At 43.7% G+C, this 16,306-nt stretch overlaps 1 protein-coding gene across 7 annotated transcripts in view; it reads left to right on the top strand.

Annotated features, from left to right (window-relative positions):
- Window positions 1–16,306, top strand: part of GARNL3 (GTPase activating Rap/RanGAP domain like 3) — a 169,437-nt gene that overhangs the window by 122,837 nt on the left and 30,294 nt on the right. For all 7 annotated transcript variants that reach the window (XM_055271026.2, XM_055271028.2, XM_055271022.2 and 4 more), the window contains 6 exons: window positions 375–449; window positions 3,893–4,004; window positions 8,812–8,910; window positions 9,260–9,376; window positions 10,269–10,444; window positions 12,308–12,466. In XM_055271026.2, coding sequence (XP_055127001.1) covers window positions 375–449; window positions 3,893–4,004; window positions 8,812–8,910; window positions 9,260–9,376; window positions 10,269–10,444; window positions 12,308–12,466 — 738 coding nt within the window. The remainder of the gene's footprint in view (window positions 1–374; window positions 450–3,892; window positions 4,005–8,811; window positions 8,911–9,259; window positions 9,377–10,268; window positions 10,445–12,307; window positions 12,467–16,306) is intronic.

Genomic DNA, 16,306 nt, shown 5'->3' with positions numbered 1-16,306 from the left:
GTTACAAGGTTCTCAAACATTGGTTCTTGTTTAAAGATACCCAGACTTTATTCCCAGAGATTCTGATTCATCAAGTTTGAGGAGGGACCGGAGAATCTGCATTTTTTCAATGCTCATGGTTTATAAATCACAGTAATGATATATTGATTAAATGAAATGACAAAATGCATTTGGATAATTTGGGTTGGGACATTGTCATTAAGCCTTCACTGTGTCCAGCTAACTTCAATTCTTGATTAACAAGTCAGTAGAGGAACCCAAAATGTTAGCCTGCAATTACTCCTGTTTTATTAAATTTTTGGCAAATCACAATTGTTTATCCTGCTGTACTTTTGCCACCTGGCAAACTTTAATAGAGATCTCTGTTCTGTAAGGCACTAAAACTGAAATCCATTGTGAGAGGAGATGCTCCATCAAGCTTGGCAGCTTCAGGGATCTGTAAAAAAGAGGTGAGTTCATGATACTTTCAATTCGAACTTTAAATTCCCCTTTTCCTTAATGAAATGATTGAGATTATTGGAAAAAGGTTTGAGAGTGGAAGGAAGAAGAGCATGTCTACTGCAGAGTCCTCAGGGAAAGCCCTAGATAAAATTGAGTGGCCATTTAGTGAGAGCCTCTGTGTTGCCATGGTATGCGCATGCCTTCACCTGCTTCAATGGAGCAGAGCTGCTGGAGGACCGACCTGGTCAGGCAGGCCAGGCCCCACAGGGCCTCTCAAGCTTTATGTACATACACATCACTTGGACACCTTGACCAAATGCATGTTCTGATCCAGTAGGTCTGGAGTGGGGCTGAGAGTCTGTGTTTCCAACAAACTTGCACGTGATTCCTGTGCTGCTGACCACAGACACGCTTTAAACAGCAAGGCTCCTGGGCAGTGCTGCTCAAGCTTTAGTGTGTATTGAATTCACCCCCAGAGTTTCTGATTGAGCAGGTCTGGGGTGGGACCCGAAAGTTTGCAGCTCTAATGGCTTCCCAGGTGATCCTGATGCTGTTGGTTAGAGGACCACAGCTGAAAAACCAATGCTTAATCTACAGTTCACTCAACCAGCCAAAAAATTCTTTGGCTATTTATCTACATCTTGTTCCACTTTCCATGGGGGTAAAAACTAGGTGATTATCAAAAATAGAACAGATAAAAATACACAAGTTATATTATGAATATGATTTTGTATTGTAGAACAGTACCCCATGTACTTAATTATATCTCCATTCAGAATACATAAAAGTTAAATGGGACAGATTTACAGCACATCACCAGAGAAGTGTCCATTATAAAAGCAAAATAATTATGAATACATTTACCTTACTAATAAAGGTATAGATGATGTGAGCCTACGTGCTTTAAAGTCTGGTTTCAGGAAAATGATGAGCTCAAAATATAATTAACCCTAAAAACCACAACCAACTTCAGACAAGACTACTGGAAAAACATCTTTCCCAAAGGCTGCAGCAGTTCCAGTGTCTGCCTGTTCCCATGCACAGTAGGAATTTACTGTTTCCAAGCACGTTATAGATACAGATTCCAGTAAGATTTAATAACGATAAGAAGTTCTTAGGCTTATATTAAAAACAGAAGTTGTGGAACCATAACTTGTTCACCAGGTAATAACAAAGAATGAGCGTCCATTGTTGAGGTCAGTACTTATAACCCACCCGCGGGCCATAGACCACCTCAGAGAAACTCAGCTCCAGAGGGCCCCATGGGCTGCTGCTATGCAGTTGGCTCTGCAGAGGCCAGAGTCCCCTGCTGTTCCCAAGAGTGTTCTGTGCCCAGAGAACCTGGCTTTGCCCACCTGTTCAGCACTCATCATTTCATGAGCTGTGTGGTCATGTTCTTAGAGAGAACCCAGGAAGAGTCTGCACGTAGACATGAAAGCCTGGAGACCACATTCTCACCTGGTGGAATCCTCATGAAGGCTCCCCCGTGGAAGGGAGTCCAGGGCAATGGCAAACACTGTCTGTCGTCAGACCAGAGCAACTGTGGGACCAGATCTGAGTTTGCTGCTGACACTGCACACCCCAATATTCAACAGTTCTTCAGACCTCACATGGTCACTGGCACCCGTGTAAAGCAATGGACACCCTGCATGCACCTGCCCATTAAAATGGGGCTGGGTGCAGTGGTTCATGCCTATAATCCCAGCACTTTGGGAGGCTAAGGCAGGAGGACTACTTGAGCCCAGGATTGGAGACCACCCTGGGCAACATGGTGAGACCCTGTCTCCACAAAAAAAATCAAAAAAATTAGCCGGGCATGGTGGCTCATGCCTATGGTCCCAACTACTCAGGAGGCTGAGGCAGGAGGATCACTTGAGCCCAGGAGGTCAAGGCTGCAGTGAGCCGTGTTCACACCACTGCACTCCAGCCTGGGTGACAGAGCAAGACCTTGTCTCAAAAAAAAAAAAAAAGTTAAAATGGCATATATATACAGCATTTGAGTACAATTTTGGGGGTTTCACAGACCTCCTTGAGACCTCTGTGGATCCTGTAGGGCCCTTGGATCTTATGGGGGAAGAACTTTCTGCCTTAGTGTTCCAAACTTGTGTCTTCTGGGCAGAAAACATATTGTTACTAAGAACTGGTTGTTCTGTCTTGGTGTTACCTACTGCTGATGTCTGTGTCTTCTCCCTATTGACATTTATATTAACTTTGCTTTTTTTATGTCCTTTTGGTGTAAGTCACAAACTCAGAATTGCCAGAAATTTTCGTGGGGAAATGCCATTTCAATTAACGACCTGCATTTGTTTAGCCTTTTTTCCATTTACAAAATGTTTTCACATTCTTTAGGGGATCTTTTTAGAACATCACAAGTTCCATCTTAGCAATTAGAATATTCTTTTTGAGGCCATGCATTTCCTAAAGGGAGAGCATCCTTTCCTTTTCTAAGAGAGCAGTAACACACAGTATTTACCCTCAGCCCTAATGCCATTTTCAAAGGTGGTCCTCAGAGCCCTTTGCTTTACCTTGAGTATGCAAGTGCATGTTTACCTGGGTACTTAAGAACACACCTACATGTGCACACGCAGGCTCTACTACAGCCCCAGGTGGGACACATCAGGCCCTGATGCCTGCCTGAGAGTAAAAGTGAAGATGTAATACTTCAACTTGGGCCCAAGAATCTCCACAAACTCATTGAGGCTCATCCAGTGCTTTGGAGGGAAGCTAAGAATTCTGTTGAAAATGTCCACAATTCTGGTGTGACTAAGATCACGGTACACAATGCCTCCTACTCTACACATCCACATGTGGCTGTAAGGCTCCCCCTTTATGCCTGAGATGGAAATGAACGAAGAAGAGTTTGCTTGATACAGATGTGTCATGCGGAAACCTGACTAGCTCTGTTTACAGCACTTGCCAAACAGATGTTATTTTTTCTTTAAGATTTTGTATCTTATGTGGGTCAATAAGCATTTTCACGTGAAAGCAATATCAACATTTTAATGCGTCATGTATGTTTTACTAATTTGCTGAATCAGCAACACAGGAATCTTTTTATAGAATTATGTGGGACTTCCTTTAATGATGAACTGATATGAATTCTCTAAAACAGAGGCACCATTTGGCCCAACTCCCAGGTGTTAAAGGGAAATGTTTCCTTAGAAACCATTACGAATGCGTCAATTGCCCCTGAGAAACATTATAATACGGAGACAGGTTATGGTGCCAGAAACCTGTGAATTCACTCTTTTCCTATTGCATACGTATTTGAAAGGAGACTTTCCTTCCTAAGAAAGGCAATTGAGTCCAGACCCCAGGGTTTGGAGTGACTCCGCTCCCACGGGGGTATCTGTGTTACTGTTTCAGTTGTGGTACTGTACATTTCCATTTGGTGGGCTGCAGTGTATTTTTTCTGGTGCACTTATCTTCCGATGCTTGTATTGCCTCACAGCCGTGGGAGCCCCAGTGTTTCTGCAGTAATTTCCCTCACGAAGCCGTGTGTGCAGATCCCTGGGGCCAGGCCTTGCTGGTTTCCACTGATGCTGGCGTCTTGCTAGTGGATGGTTAGTGAGTAGCTGCTCCTACAAATGTCTTTTTCATATAACTTGTAGTACTTCTAAGATGAGTGACCACCAACCAACTCCCTTTGGGCCATAAATGTGTGATCTGCAGAGAGTTTAGCAAAGTTTTATTTCCTTATGAAATTAAACCCTTGTTTCCAGGGCAAGCAGAGGAAATATACTCTGAACCAAGCATGCTGGAGGGTGGGCCATAGGTTCTCTTCCCAAAATATATGATGGGAGTGTGGATATCAAATGACCTGCAAAAAGAATCTCCTTTTCAGCCAATACTTATTATCACTCCAACATTTTACTTTAAATCAACAGGGATACATTATTTAGAACCACTGTCTCTGGGACATTCCCTCTCTCGAAGTCTTAAAAAAAAAAGATTTCTGATTCAAAAAGTACTGATGTCCAAAACAAACAATAAGAATCTTAGATAACCCATTTTTTATGGATATAGAAACAAAAAGATTTTGACAAGGAAACAGATTCCAGCTCAACATAAAATCACACATTCTGGCAGCCAGATAGATTAGCCTGCCTGGGCGGTTAGTCAGTTCTCTGTCGCCACAGATCAGCCACCGTCGCCCAGAGAGGGTGCAAATTCAGAGCAGGTGTAGACTCAAGGACAGTGTGGTCCCTTCCATCAAGAGTCCCGTTTAGATTATTCCAGACCCTGAATGAATGACGGAGGAGCTAAACACTGGTAACAGGTTGTCTCCTGGGCTTCCGAGGAAGCCATAGGCACAGAGACAATGTCTTCAAAGGGCATTTCCTCAGACTGCTCAGAAACAGCTGCCCAGTCCCTGGTTACCATAGTGACATTTTGTGAGAATCCCAAAGCCACCACTGTGAGAATGACATAATGGCCTAAAACTGTAGCATCTTCGCATCCTTCAGTACAACCTATACGTCCTCCCTCCGACGCTTACTGGGCACATTTACCAAGCACCTCCTGTATGCCGGGGCCCTGTGCCAGGTGCCTTCTGAAGCATGATAGGAGATGTGAGCCGTGCTTCATAATGGATCTATTTCTGACCTCATCTGTTATTTTTGATATGTGTTTCAATTGTGTGCCCATAGTCATTGTATCTATAACGAACTTAAGGCAGATAATTTAAAATTCATAAATTTATAATTTAAATTCAATATGTAATTTTTGAAATTACAAAATGATTGGAAACTGTGATCTTAAAGAAAACTCAACCTCTATGAGCCTCGAGTTTCTGTAAATTGGGGATAATTTTTTAAGATGCTGAAAATAGTTTATAATGATGAAAATTGGTGAAACAAAATGGGATGATGATCACAACTAGAAGGAGGGGATTGTAGGGGCTAAATAAAGTTATCTGTATTAAGTGTTTACATAGTAGTTGGCACATAGTAGTAACTTATTAAATGGCAGCTATTATCTTTACTATGTCTCTATGAACTTGCTAAGAGGTAATAAAATCCTTCCGGGCGCAGTGGCTCATGCCTGTAATCCCAGGACTTTGGGAGTCCGAGGTGAGCAGATCACAAGATCAGGTGTTCGAGACCAGCCTGGCTAATATGGTGAAACCCCGTCTCTAACTAAAAAAATACAAAAATTAGCCGGATGTGGTGGCGGATGCCTGTAATCCCAGCTGCTCAGGAGGCTGAAGCAGGAGAATCACTTGAACCTGGGAGGCGGAAGTTGCAGTGAGCCAAGATCGCACCACTGCACTCCAGCCTGGGCAACAGAGCAAGACTCCATCTAAAAAAAAAAAAAAGAAAAGTAATAAAATCCTTAGATCTTGCCAAAAGTGAAACAACAACAACAAAAAAAGGAATGCAAAAAACAGACTTTAGAGGTTTAGTGCAGTCTGTTAGTTTTATTGATGAACAAGCTGAGGCCTAAATAAATGATGTGAGTTACCCAAGATCACAAAACTGGTTAGTGGCACATCTGGAACTAGTACCCAGATGTGATTGTTAGTCCAGGGCTCTTTCCACTAAACCAACTACATTATATTAAACTCTACCAATGTCTCTAACACAGATTTCCAAAAATATAGCCCTGGGCAAATAATTATGACAAATTTTGTGATTTAAAGAATGTTCACTCCTTCCCTTTTGCCCTTTTGGGAAAGAGAAAGCATGCTTCATAATGACTATTCGTAAGCTTGCCTAAAACCAAAAGATTCTATTTGAGTTGCCTCTATTTTTTAAAATGCAAAATCCAAACCAAAATTACCAAGTTCCTTTCTGAAATTTTTATCTTAAGGATCCAAAATTTAATGGAAATGTCAGATATAAGGAGTATTGTGATTTGCCAGGAAACTCTTTCTTCCAAATTTGAAGGAAGTTGCCTTCGACAGGATGGTGGGTGTAGCTGTTTACACCCACCACTGGCTTAGATTTATGATTTAAATTAGTTTTTTCATGTCCTTATTGTACAATGATGCTTCTGTTTGTTTTTGCTTTAAAAAAAAAGAAGAATCTTAAGGGCCTTCTTTGTATTTCTTGTTGTGCTTTTAAGCCACAATTCTCTTCTTTGTTTACCTTTTTCTTGTCTACATTTAATCATATTATGAGATGTTTCCATGAGTGAATCCATCCATTTTGTTTCAGACTGAGTTCCACTCTATCCCATTAGCCTTTGCTTAATTTTGTTAGATGTATCCCTTGAGAGTCTACTCCTTTCAAGGTCATTATTAAAAATCAAGACCTTTTGTATCCTAAGTTAGCAAAACCTACTTTGAAACGAAACTAAATACTGATTAAATATGCTCTCGCCATGTGTTTTGGTTTTGCAGTAACAGAAAAGCTGGTTCTAAAAGATTGTTCTTCATAAAGAGATTACAGGAAGGAAAGCATTGTCATCAATCAGTCATTAAATCCACCTGTCGCTCTGTCAGGTCCTTGCCTCCTCCTCCTTCTTGTGTTGTATACAAACCTGTTCAGCCATCTGAGAAAGACTGGATGGAGATTAAGTGCTAATTCACTCTGTACACAGCTCGGCAACTTACAATGTATACCTCTGTTCCTATGTAAAATGAAGGGCCTCTGTCATTTATTAATTCGTTGGAGTGCTGTTGCAGCTGTGGTCGCATCTCTATCCACTGGGATATGGGGCTACTCCAACATCCCATTTTATGTTCCAACACTGGTGAAGAGCATGGCTTTGTCCTTGCACAGGCTTGGGCTCCGCATGCTGGTGGCGTGACCTCAGACAAGTTATTAACACCAAGCCTCAGGCTCCTCGTTTGTTCAATGGGAGTATTATAAGTTCCTACCTAATAAGGTCATTGGGACATTTAATTTAAACATATGAAACCCTAAGCATTAGGGTCTGGCATATGGAAAGCCCTTAGTATATGTTACCTGTCCTTGCTGTGACTGCTCTTCTCCCACAAATGGAATAATTATAGTTATTTAGCCAACTATGATGATGGGTATGAGGGTGATCGTCTGGTGTTTTGAAAAATTAAGTCTGCCCCAGCGGAAGTACAAAGACCCTGAGAATTAGTTCCATTTTGTGGGAGCCCAGGGTAGAGGAGGAAGAAAAGTGGTTGATGAGCTATCATAAAATTTACATTTGCCTCAGTAATTGAGAGGAACAAGAGACAAGCCCTAGGTGTAATCCTAAGCTTAGCTTAGTCTGTGCTCTGACAAATCGGAGCCCTCAGAGGCCTACAGGAGTGGGAGCTCCTCTCCCCACTGTGGGGCAGTTATTAATCCTGATGGTGAAAGCTCTGCTCCCTCCTGGACCATCCACGAAGGGATGAACTCCCAACCACACTTAGATTTCTGGAAAAGAAAAGATCCTCAGGGCCCCTTGCTCCTAAATTTTAATTAAACCCACCCCCACAGCAGAGCATTTGCAGAATAAATGCAGGTAAGGAATGAGCCAGCCACTTCTCCTGCCCCAAATGTCTCCACCATCCCGGACACCTCTGCCTTACCCTGATTCTGCCATCCATCTCAGAACAGACCCTTTTGCTTACAGAACTGAATGGAACAGCCTTAGTAATTCTTTTAGCCCCCTGTGTCCTCGGGGCCCCTAGGAGCAAAGTAATTGTTAGCAACTTAGATTCCCAGTAAGTAACCTCAACAACAAATCCTGTGTGGAAGTGCAATGTCTTGCACCATCACTTTATTGGAGATTTCCCTGAGCATTTCCACTTCAGTGTGTTTTTCCTGCTGTTTTGGCAATTTAGTTAATGTTTCTCTTTATGTTTTTGTCTAAAAAGGAGATTTCCTATTCCTTTGGGAAAAAATACTGAAAATGTATAGGCAAACTACCATTGCTACAAACACGGGACATGTTAGGGTAGAGTGTGTTTGTATTTATCTTAAGTCCAAAAGGAAATTTTAATTTTGCTTTCTTGAGATATATACAATATGACCTAAGATATAATGCAATTTCAAATATTACATAAAAATAAGAAAATACTTGAGAAAAATGGCTGCTCTTTTTTTTTTTTTTTTTTTTAACTTGGTGTTCAGGCCTTTGGTACAACCCTAGTAAAAATTGGTATTGAGAGATGTTGCTTTTTCTTTGATGAACACAAATAGCGTTTTCATGCCTCTGCTGCTACGCCCCCTATATAGAGTTCGGGATATAGAATTGCCTATGGGAAGAAAGCATCAGTACTTCTTCCTGAGCTAGGAGGAGAATAGTGCTTGAACGTATTTTCTAGAGCTTATGAAAGCCCTAGAAGCTGACTTCCTTCCTTGCCTAGAGATAACTTGGGTTCAAAACTACCCACAGGCACATTTGGTGGGTTCTGGAAAGCGTGGGCTGGGTTGCAGTGATGGATAACCAGGTTTCCTTTTCCAGATGACCTTCCATCAGTGCCCGTGTTTGACAGAACTCTGCCAGTGAAGCAGATGCATGTGCTCGAGACCCTGGACCTTCTGGTTCTCAGAGCAGACAAAGGTGGTATCCCCTGCCGGGTGGCATGCTGTGAAGGAAGGAAAACAGTTGCCTTCTGCGGCCCACACCACAGGTCGCCAGGGTCTGACTGCATAGGTTCTGCCAGCTGTTTCCTTTCCTGATGCCCAGTGCTTGGGATCCCTCAGTGGCCCCTTTGTTCTCTGGGGAGGGAAGCTGTGGGGGGAAAGGGGTGCATACGTAATTACATTGTCAGATTAAAGTGGTGTGGGGTGCCTCCTGAATTCCAGAACACCTCCAATCCTAGTTTTTCTACACAGTCTGCCCTTGGAGGCCTTCCAGGTTACCTTACTTTTCCATTTAATCTCCTCCTCTGTCTTTTTTATGTCACCAGGAAAAGACGCTCGCCTCTTTGTCTTCAGGCTAAGCGCTCTGCAAAAGGGCCTTGAGGCGAAGCAGGCTGGGAAGAGCAGGTCTGACTGCAGAGAAAACAAGTTGGAGAAAACAAAAGGTGACTTGATAGATTGGTAGATTCCATTCAATTCATTTTTTTTCTCTCAGGCTGCCCTGAAAATTTTATTACTGAAAATAAAAATGAGTAGGAATTTGATCTTATTAGTTTGTTTTTTGTTTGGAAACATCACAAAAATAGCATCACTGTTTCCATAAGGAGCTTGAAAGCTAGACAAACACGTTGAGGACTAGAAGAAATTCTAGGCCTTGCATAACAGGTTCTAGAGATGCATTAAACTCTATTAGCAAATCTGTTACTGAAGAAATGTTTAGACTTTGGTTCCCGGAGCTCTGATTACTTTAATTGATATCATGTAGTAGGTATGAAGTTAAGTTCACAAACTCTAGAATATAGGAAATAGGACTTTCTTTCCTTTCCCTTCCTTTTTCCTTTCCTTTCCTTTCGGCAGAGTCTCACTCTTGTTGCCCAGGCTGGAGTGCAGTGGCACGATCTCGGCTTACTGCAACCTCTGCCTCCGCAGTTCAAGCGATTCTCCTGCCTCAGCCTCCTAAGTAGCTGGGATTACAGGTGCCCACCACCATGCCCAGCTAATTTTTGTATTTTTAGTAGAGATGGGGTTCCACCAAGTTGGCCAGACTGGTCTCGAATTCCCAACCTCAGGTTATTCGTCGGCCTCGGCCTCTCTAAGTGCTGGGATTATAGGCGTGAACCACCGCACCCAGCTGGGAATAGGACTTTCTTAATTTTCCTGTAACTCAACCTAATTTTAATATCTAGTCTCTGTTTTGCCTAGTATCAGAAACATTCTTAGTCCATTCACTGAGTTATGCTTAATTTCCAGGGTTCCTAGGTATTGCCAAATTGTCAAGGCCTGGGGGCTTCCACACCCGCATGTCATGTGTAGGGCATCATTTCTTTCTCCTCCCAGGCTGCCACCTGTATGCTGTTAACACTCACCACAGCAGAGAGCTGAGGATTGTGGTCGCAATTCGGAATAAACTGCTTCTGATCACAAGAAAACACAACAAGCCAAGCGGGGTCACCAGCACCTCATTGTTATCTCCCCTGTCTGAGTCACCTGTTGAAGAATTCCAGTACATCAGGGTAGGTTTGCTCTTTAAATCATTTATCTCCCAGCCAAGTTGTCTTGAAGCAGACTCTGTCCTTCCAGAGTTTGTTACCCACTGAGGTTGTCCCACTGTTTAGTAGCCAACTAGGGAAACCCTCATCTCTGGTGCCCTTGTTTCCCCCAGAAGACTAAAGCTAAAGCTCATTCATTCATTCCAGTGAACATCTACGGGTGCTGTTCTAGGTACGAAGGACACAGTGATGACCGAAACAAAGTCTTCTGATGGGGATTACTTTCCAGTTGACAGTTAACAGAAATAAGCAAATAAAGCTATGATGGCTGGCATAAAGAAATACTAAAATTAAACATAGAGGAGGGCCAGGGAACAAAGGATAATGGAGCAGGGAGTTGGGAGATTCTGTTTAGAAAGAATGTCCCAGGAAGCCCTCTCTGAATAGGTTACCTGTGAGCAGAGATCTAAAAGAAGTATGGAAGTGAGTGATGTGGATATCTAGGGAAAGGATATTCCAGGCAGAGGGAGCAGCCAGGCAAGGCCCCTGAGGTCCTATTGAAGGCACAGTCAAGAGCAGAGGGAACAAGGCAGGCAGGTCAGAGAGAACTGGGAAATATACTCTTGAGCCCTCAGGCCATTGCAAAGACTTTGGCCATGACTCTGAGTGAGATGGGAAACCATTGGAAGGTTTGAAGCAGAGAAGTGGCATGTTTTGAAAAGATTGTTCTGGCTTCTGGGTAGAGGGGAGCTTAGGAGGCCAAGGGTGGAAATAAGAAGGCCTGCTACGAGACCAGTGCAGGATCCTGGCAAGAAAGGTTGGTGGCTTTGGTAGCAGGAGAGATGGGAAGAAGCAGTGGGCAATGCTTTCCTGCTTGCCTCAGTCAGCAGGATTTGCTGGGAGATCGAAGGGGGAGCCTTGTGAGAGAAACCTCCTCCAGGCTCAAGTTCCCTCCCTGACGTCACCATCTCTTATCCTTTAAAGACTAGGGTACATTAAGGTATGGAATATATCTAGCATTGGCCACTAAGATGGAGTATTTCTACTGGAGAGCTGAGAAGGTATTTTTTGCCTAGAGTTAAGGCCTTTTGAATTATGCCTATCAATTTCTGCTAATGTTCAACTTCAGGGGACAGAGCAACATGACAGTTAAGTTAAAACATGTCTGCTAGTGTTCATCTTCAGGGGACAAAGCAACGTGACAGTTAAGTTAAAATACATCTGCTAATGTTCAACTTCATGGGACACAGCAACATGACAGTTAAGTTAAAACACGTTAAAATCTTGCTCTACTTAAGTGTTAGCTTTCTTCCTATAGTGATTTGCTATTTTAATGAAGATTTACATGCAACATATACATTTATGTAATATGAGCACTGAAATTAGATCTCCTGAGTTTATATCTTAGCTCTACCCTGTGTAAACTTTGTGATTGACTTTTAAGCCTGAGTTTCCTCATCTGTAAGACAGAATAGTAGCTGTACCTACCTTATAAGTAGGATTCAATGAGAACAGTGCCTAGCACATGTTAAGTACACAAATAGATTAGTTAGCAATTATTAATACTATTACTGAATCCCAGGACAGGACCAGATGACGTAAGGGATAAAGCTGACCCTACTGTTGATTGCATTTTGTTTAATTGTTTCCTGGCCTCGACCCTTTCCAGTAGGCAGAGGCCTGAGTCTTGAGGACAGGTTATGGGAAAGAGATGTCTGATGTGACCCCTGGCACTCCTCTCTTGTCCCTTCTTCCCTGTAGCATGGGGCTCTGCAGGAGCCTGGAGAGGGTGCCTTCTCTGTTAGGAGGGAATGGGCAGTGGGGCTTGGCATGGAGCTGGCTGCTCTGTTCTCACCCCTGTCTCTTATATCCTCACCAACCACACAGGAGATCTGTCTGTCCGACCCTCCCATGGTGATGACCTTAGTGGATGGGCCAGCTGAAGAGAGTGACAATCTCATCTGTGTGGCTTATCGACACCAATTTGATGTGGTGAACGAGAGCACAGGAGAAGCCTTCAGGCTGCACCACGTGGAGGCCAACAGGGTAAGCCAGCGGTTGTGGGGACAAGTGAGAATCAGAAAAGACTAATCATCGTTGTGTATTCTAACCCTGAGATGCCATGATTTGGATTCTTTAAAATTATGTACTATTCATCACATCAGTATTATGTGATTCACTATTTAGACTGAGCCATGTGAAGTTGCCATTTTTATAGGTCAGAATGGTTCTATTATCATGTGACTGTCCCGTTTGCCCTGTTTAGTTTTCAGATCTTTCCTTGCCATTCCATCCTTCCGAATAAGAGATATGAAATGGCTGGGTGCGATGGCTCACGCCTGTAATCCCAGCAGTTTGGGAGGCCGAGGCAGGAGGATTGCCTGAGCCCAGGAGTTCGAGACTGGTCTGGGCAACATGGCAAGACCCTGTCTGTATTTAAAATAAAAAAAAGACATGAAGAGTCAAAAGGCTGAATATAATAACTAAATAAATGAGAGCATTTGTTAGATGATTTGTCCTGGGAGGGTCCTTGGAGAATAAGTTTGACCTCTGAGGCACTGCAGACTCTCATCTTGGGGACTGGGTGTCCGGGGTGGGTACCGCACCCTCCCTACCCCCTTAAAAGCCCAGTAGGAAAGGAATAAGGGGTAGAAAACCATTAGGAGAGAGTGAGCAGGCAGATTTGCCCTGAGAGTCTACACCCCTGGCCTGATGCACAGAGAACAAGGATGTCCTAGTGTGGCACAAAATCTAGGGCCACCCAAAACTGCACTCATGTTCTAAAGGTGACTGTGTGGGGTTTGAACCTTGGCGCCCACTGGACAGTGGTGAGCACTCACCACCCTGAGGCCTGGCAGCCTGTCTGTCACTGGAGAGCATTCGACACTGACACTGACATTAGCAGATCACAGAGCTCTTCAGCCCACATATGTATCTCTGTGAGGCAGGACAAGGCCTGCTGTCAGTGAGCCATTGAGGTTTTCATCATGCAGTGCAAGCCAGTATTCTGGCCTAGGTACTAAGGAAACCACAGAATGGGGATGTCAGCCCCAGGGAAACTGTAGTTCCTAGTGAGGGCTTCCGGACCCACAGGCTACCTCCAGTCCTGTTCAACTAAATCAGACAGACTGCAGAATTCTTCCAATTATGCTTTATAACTTGTATTAATTGTAAATATGCTCTGTATCAATGTTAAAATTGCTAATTACTATTTTAGGAAGACCTAAGACCTAATTAGAGCAAAATTTTAAGAAACAGAAAAATCAGAAATAGAAAACTGTAGTTGTGATTAGGAGGCCTTCTTGTCTTCAGCTATTATTGATCATAGAGTGGTCTATCATTTCTCTTATCTATATTGGTAGTGGCCAGACTTGTCTGCAATTGGAGTCATCTGAGGAGTTTGAAAAGCTACCACTGCCTGTGCTCCTCCTCCAGGGATTTCCTGGGTCTGGGGCGTGGCATGGGTTTGGGTATGTTTAAATGGTCCCCAGATAATTTTAATAGTTAGCCAAGTTGGGAATCCCTGGTATATTTCATTGCTTTGCAACCCTGGCTGTCATCCCGTGGAGAGCTTTAAAAAGATCAGTGTCTGACCCCAGGCCAAGCCAATTATATCAGAATCTGGGGGTGTGTGGTACTTGAGAACCAATATTTTTTTAAGTCTGCCCCCAGGTGATACTAATATAGACCTAGGAGAAGGAGTGAGTCCTGAAACTTCCTAATTTAAAGCTGGGAGGAATGCTGCCCACTCCCCCTACTGCCTGGGCATCCCTGGACCAGCATGTCTTCCCGCCCACTGACTTCTGAGGAGCTGGGGCCCTGATTTGTACTTTTAAAGTTCTCACCCCCTTGGCCGGGCACAGTGGCTCACACCTGTAATCCCAGCACTTTGGGCGGCCAAGGCCGGCGGATCACCTGAGGTCAGGAGTTCGAGACCAGCCTGGCCAACATGGCGAAACCCCATCTGTACTAAATATACAAAAATTAGCCGGGTCTGGTGGCACACACCTGTAATCCTAGCTACTCAGGAAGCTGAGGAAGGAGAATCGCTTGAAGCCAGGAGGCGGAGGTTGCAGTGAGCCAAGATCGTGCCACTGCATTCCAGCCTGGCGACAGAGTGAGACTCCATCTCAAAAAAAAGAAAAATGTTCTCACCCCCTTCTTCCTTCTCAAAACTGTGTAAGCAGCCAAACAAAGCAGAAATGCCATGGTGCAGCAGGTCCTTGTTCAATCAGTCCTTTTCCTGGCAACTAGTTTCCTTAGACTTAGCCAGCTTTTGCTAGTGGAAAAGTCCTCACCTCATTTCAGAGAAACTTTCTGACAAGTTCTATTTTAAAATAAATCATGCTTAAGTGGCTGAAAATTATGCAGTTTACTTACTCATCAGGGTAGCTATAGAGAATGTCATTTTATGAAATTTCTTTTGTATGATGGTTTTTATTATTTACCTATATTTAATGTCCTATAATTCGTTATAGAATTTCTTTTTCCTATGATTTGTAAAGACCCTGGATAAATTGGGTTAAAAACCATTTTCTTTGATGACTTCTGTGTTTTGTCTTTTGGATGGCTGTCAGGAACGACTCTCAAGTTTTCTGTCCTTTCTTCTATGTGCTTCTTAAAAGACAAATATACAAAGTTTTTTCCTAAGAGAAAAAAAAATTTATTTTTTTTGTTGTTGAGACTGAGTGTCGCTCTGTCGCCCAGGCTGGAATGCAGTGGCGCGATCTCGGCTCACTGCAACCTCTGACTCCCTGGTTCATGCGATTCTCCTGCCTCAGCCTCCCGAGTAGCTGGGATTACAGGCACGGCCACCACGCCCAGCTAATTTTTGTATTTTTAGTAGAGACAGGGTTTCACCATGTTGGCCAGGATGGTCTCAATCTCCTGACCTCGTGATCCCGCCCACCTCGGCCTCCCAAAGTGCTAGGATTACAGGCGTGAGCCACCGCACCCAGACAAGAAAAAAAAGTTTTTAAGGCAAAAAGAGGAAAAAAAAACCCTTCCCTGTTTCCTGGCTCTGAGAGGATCAGCATGTACAGCCCTCCCGTGGTGGAATGGCGGCTGCACGGCTCCCAGCAGGCACACGTGCTTAGTCAGATGCACTCACTCATCTTTCAAGGAGGGTACTGTCTGACTGGGGAGATGAGCCCTAAGAAAATGAAAAAGATAATAAGCTGCATGTTTTCTAATAGCTGGTTAGAAATAGGCCTTGGGGGAACAGGACTAGCTTTTTACCAAGATATTCCTGCAGCTCAGCACCAGGGCAGTGGGGACAGCAGAGAGAAGCTGACACAGCGTAGGTCATTGGAATTTCATTTCCATTCCGTCTACACTTGCTGCCTGCCCACTTTTGCGGGCACCAGTGTTAACTGGGCAGGCCTCGCTTTCTGCTCCCGTTCCTCCTCTCTTAGCCAGGACCACTTGATCCCTATTTCAGGCTTCTACCCACCCCAGGTTCTATAACAATCCTAGCTCAAGAGAGGAAATGTTTAAGAAGCACTAAAGCAACATTCTGAAAGTCACTGTCAAGTTCAGTGTACCAGTGGGCCTGCTGTGACCCACTGCCGCTGCTTTAGCCACCAGCACTGACCTCATTCCCAAAACCAAGTGCTCCTCTAGGGGGAACTGCAGGCATGGCCATGGGATCTGGGTCCCTGGTTTATGAGAGGGGCTCAGTTCCTCATCTTGACATCTGCCCAGAATCCAGTGGTTCTCAGCTGGGGACTGAATCCAGAATCACAGGGAAGGCTGAAGGCAGAGCCAGCTAGGGGAGGTACAGTTCCTACTTCACTTGTTACAAGTCTGTGTTTTGAATTTTTACAACCACCATATATTATTTGTTATCATTTTGAAATACCAATAAAATGAACTACGTATTACATT

Source organism: Symphalangus syndactylus, chromosome 3, assembly GCF_028878055.3.
Source record: "Symphalangus syndactylus isolate Jambi chromosome 3, NHGRI_mSymSyn1-v2.1_pri, whole genome shotgun sequence".
Lineage (NCBI taxonomy): Eukaryota > Metazoa > Chordata > Mammalia > Primates > Hylobatidae > Symphalangus > Symphalangus syndactylus.
Note: the sequence above shows the minus strand (reverse complement) of the source record. Positions and strands in the feature narration are given on the sequence as shown.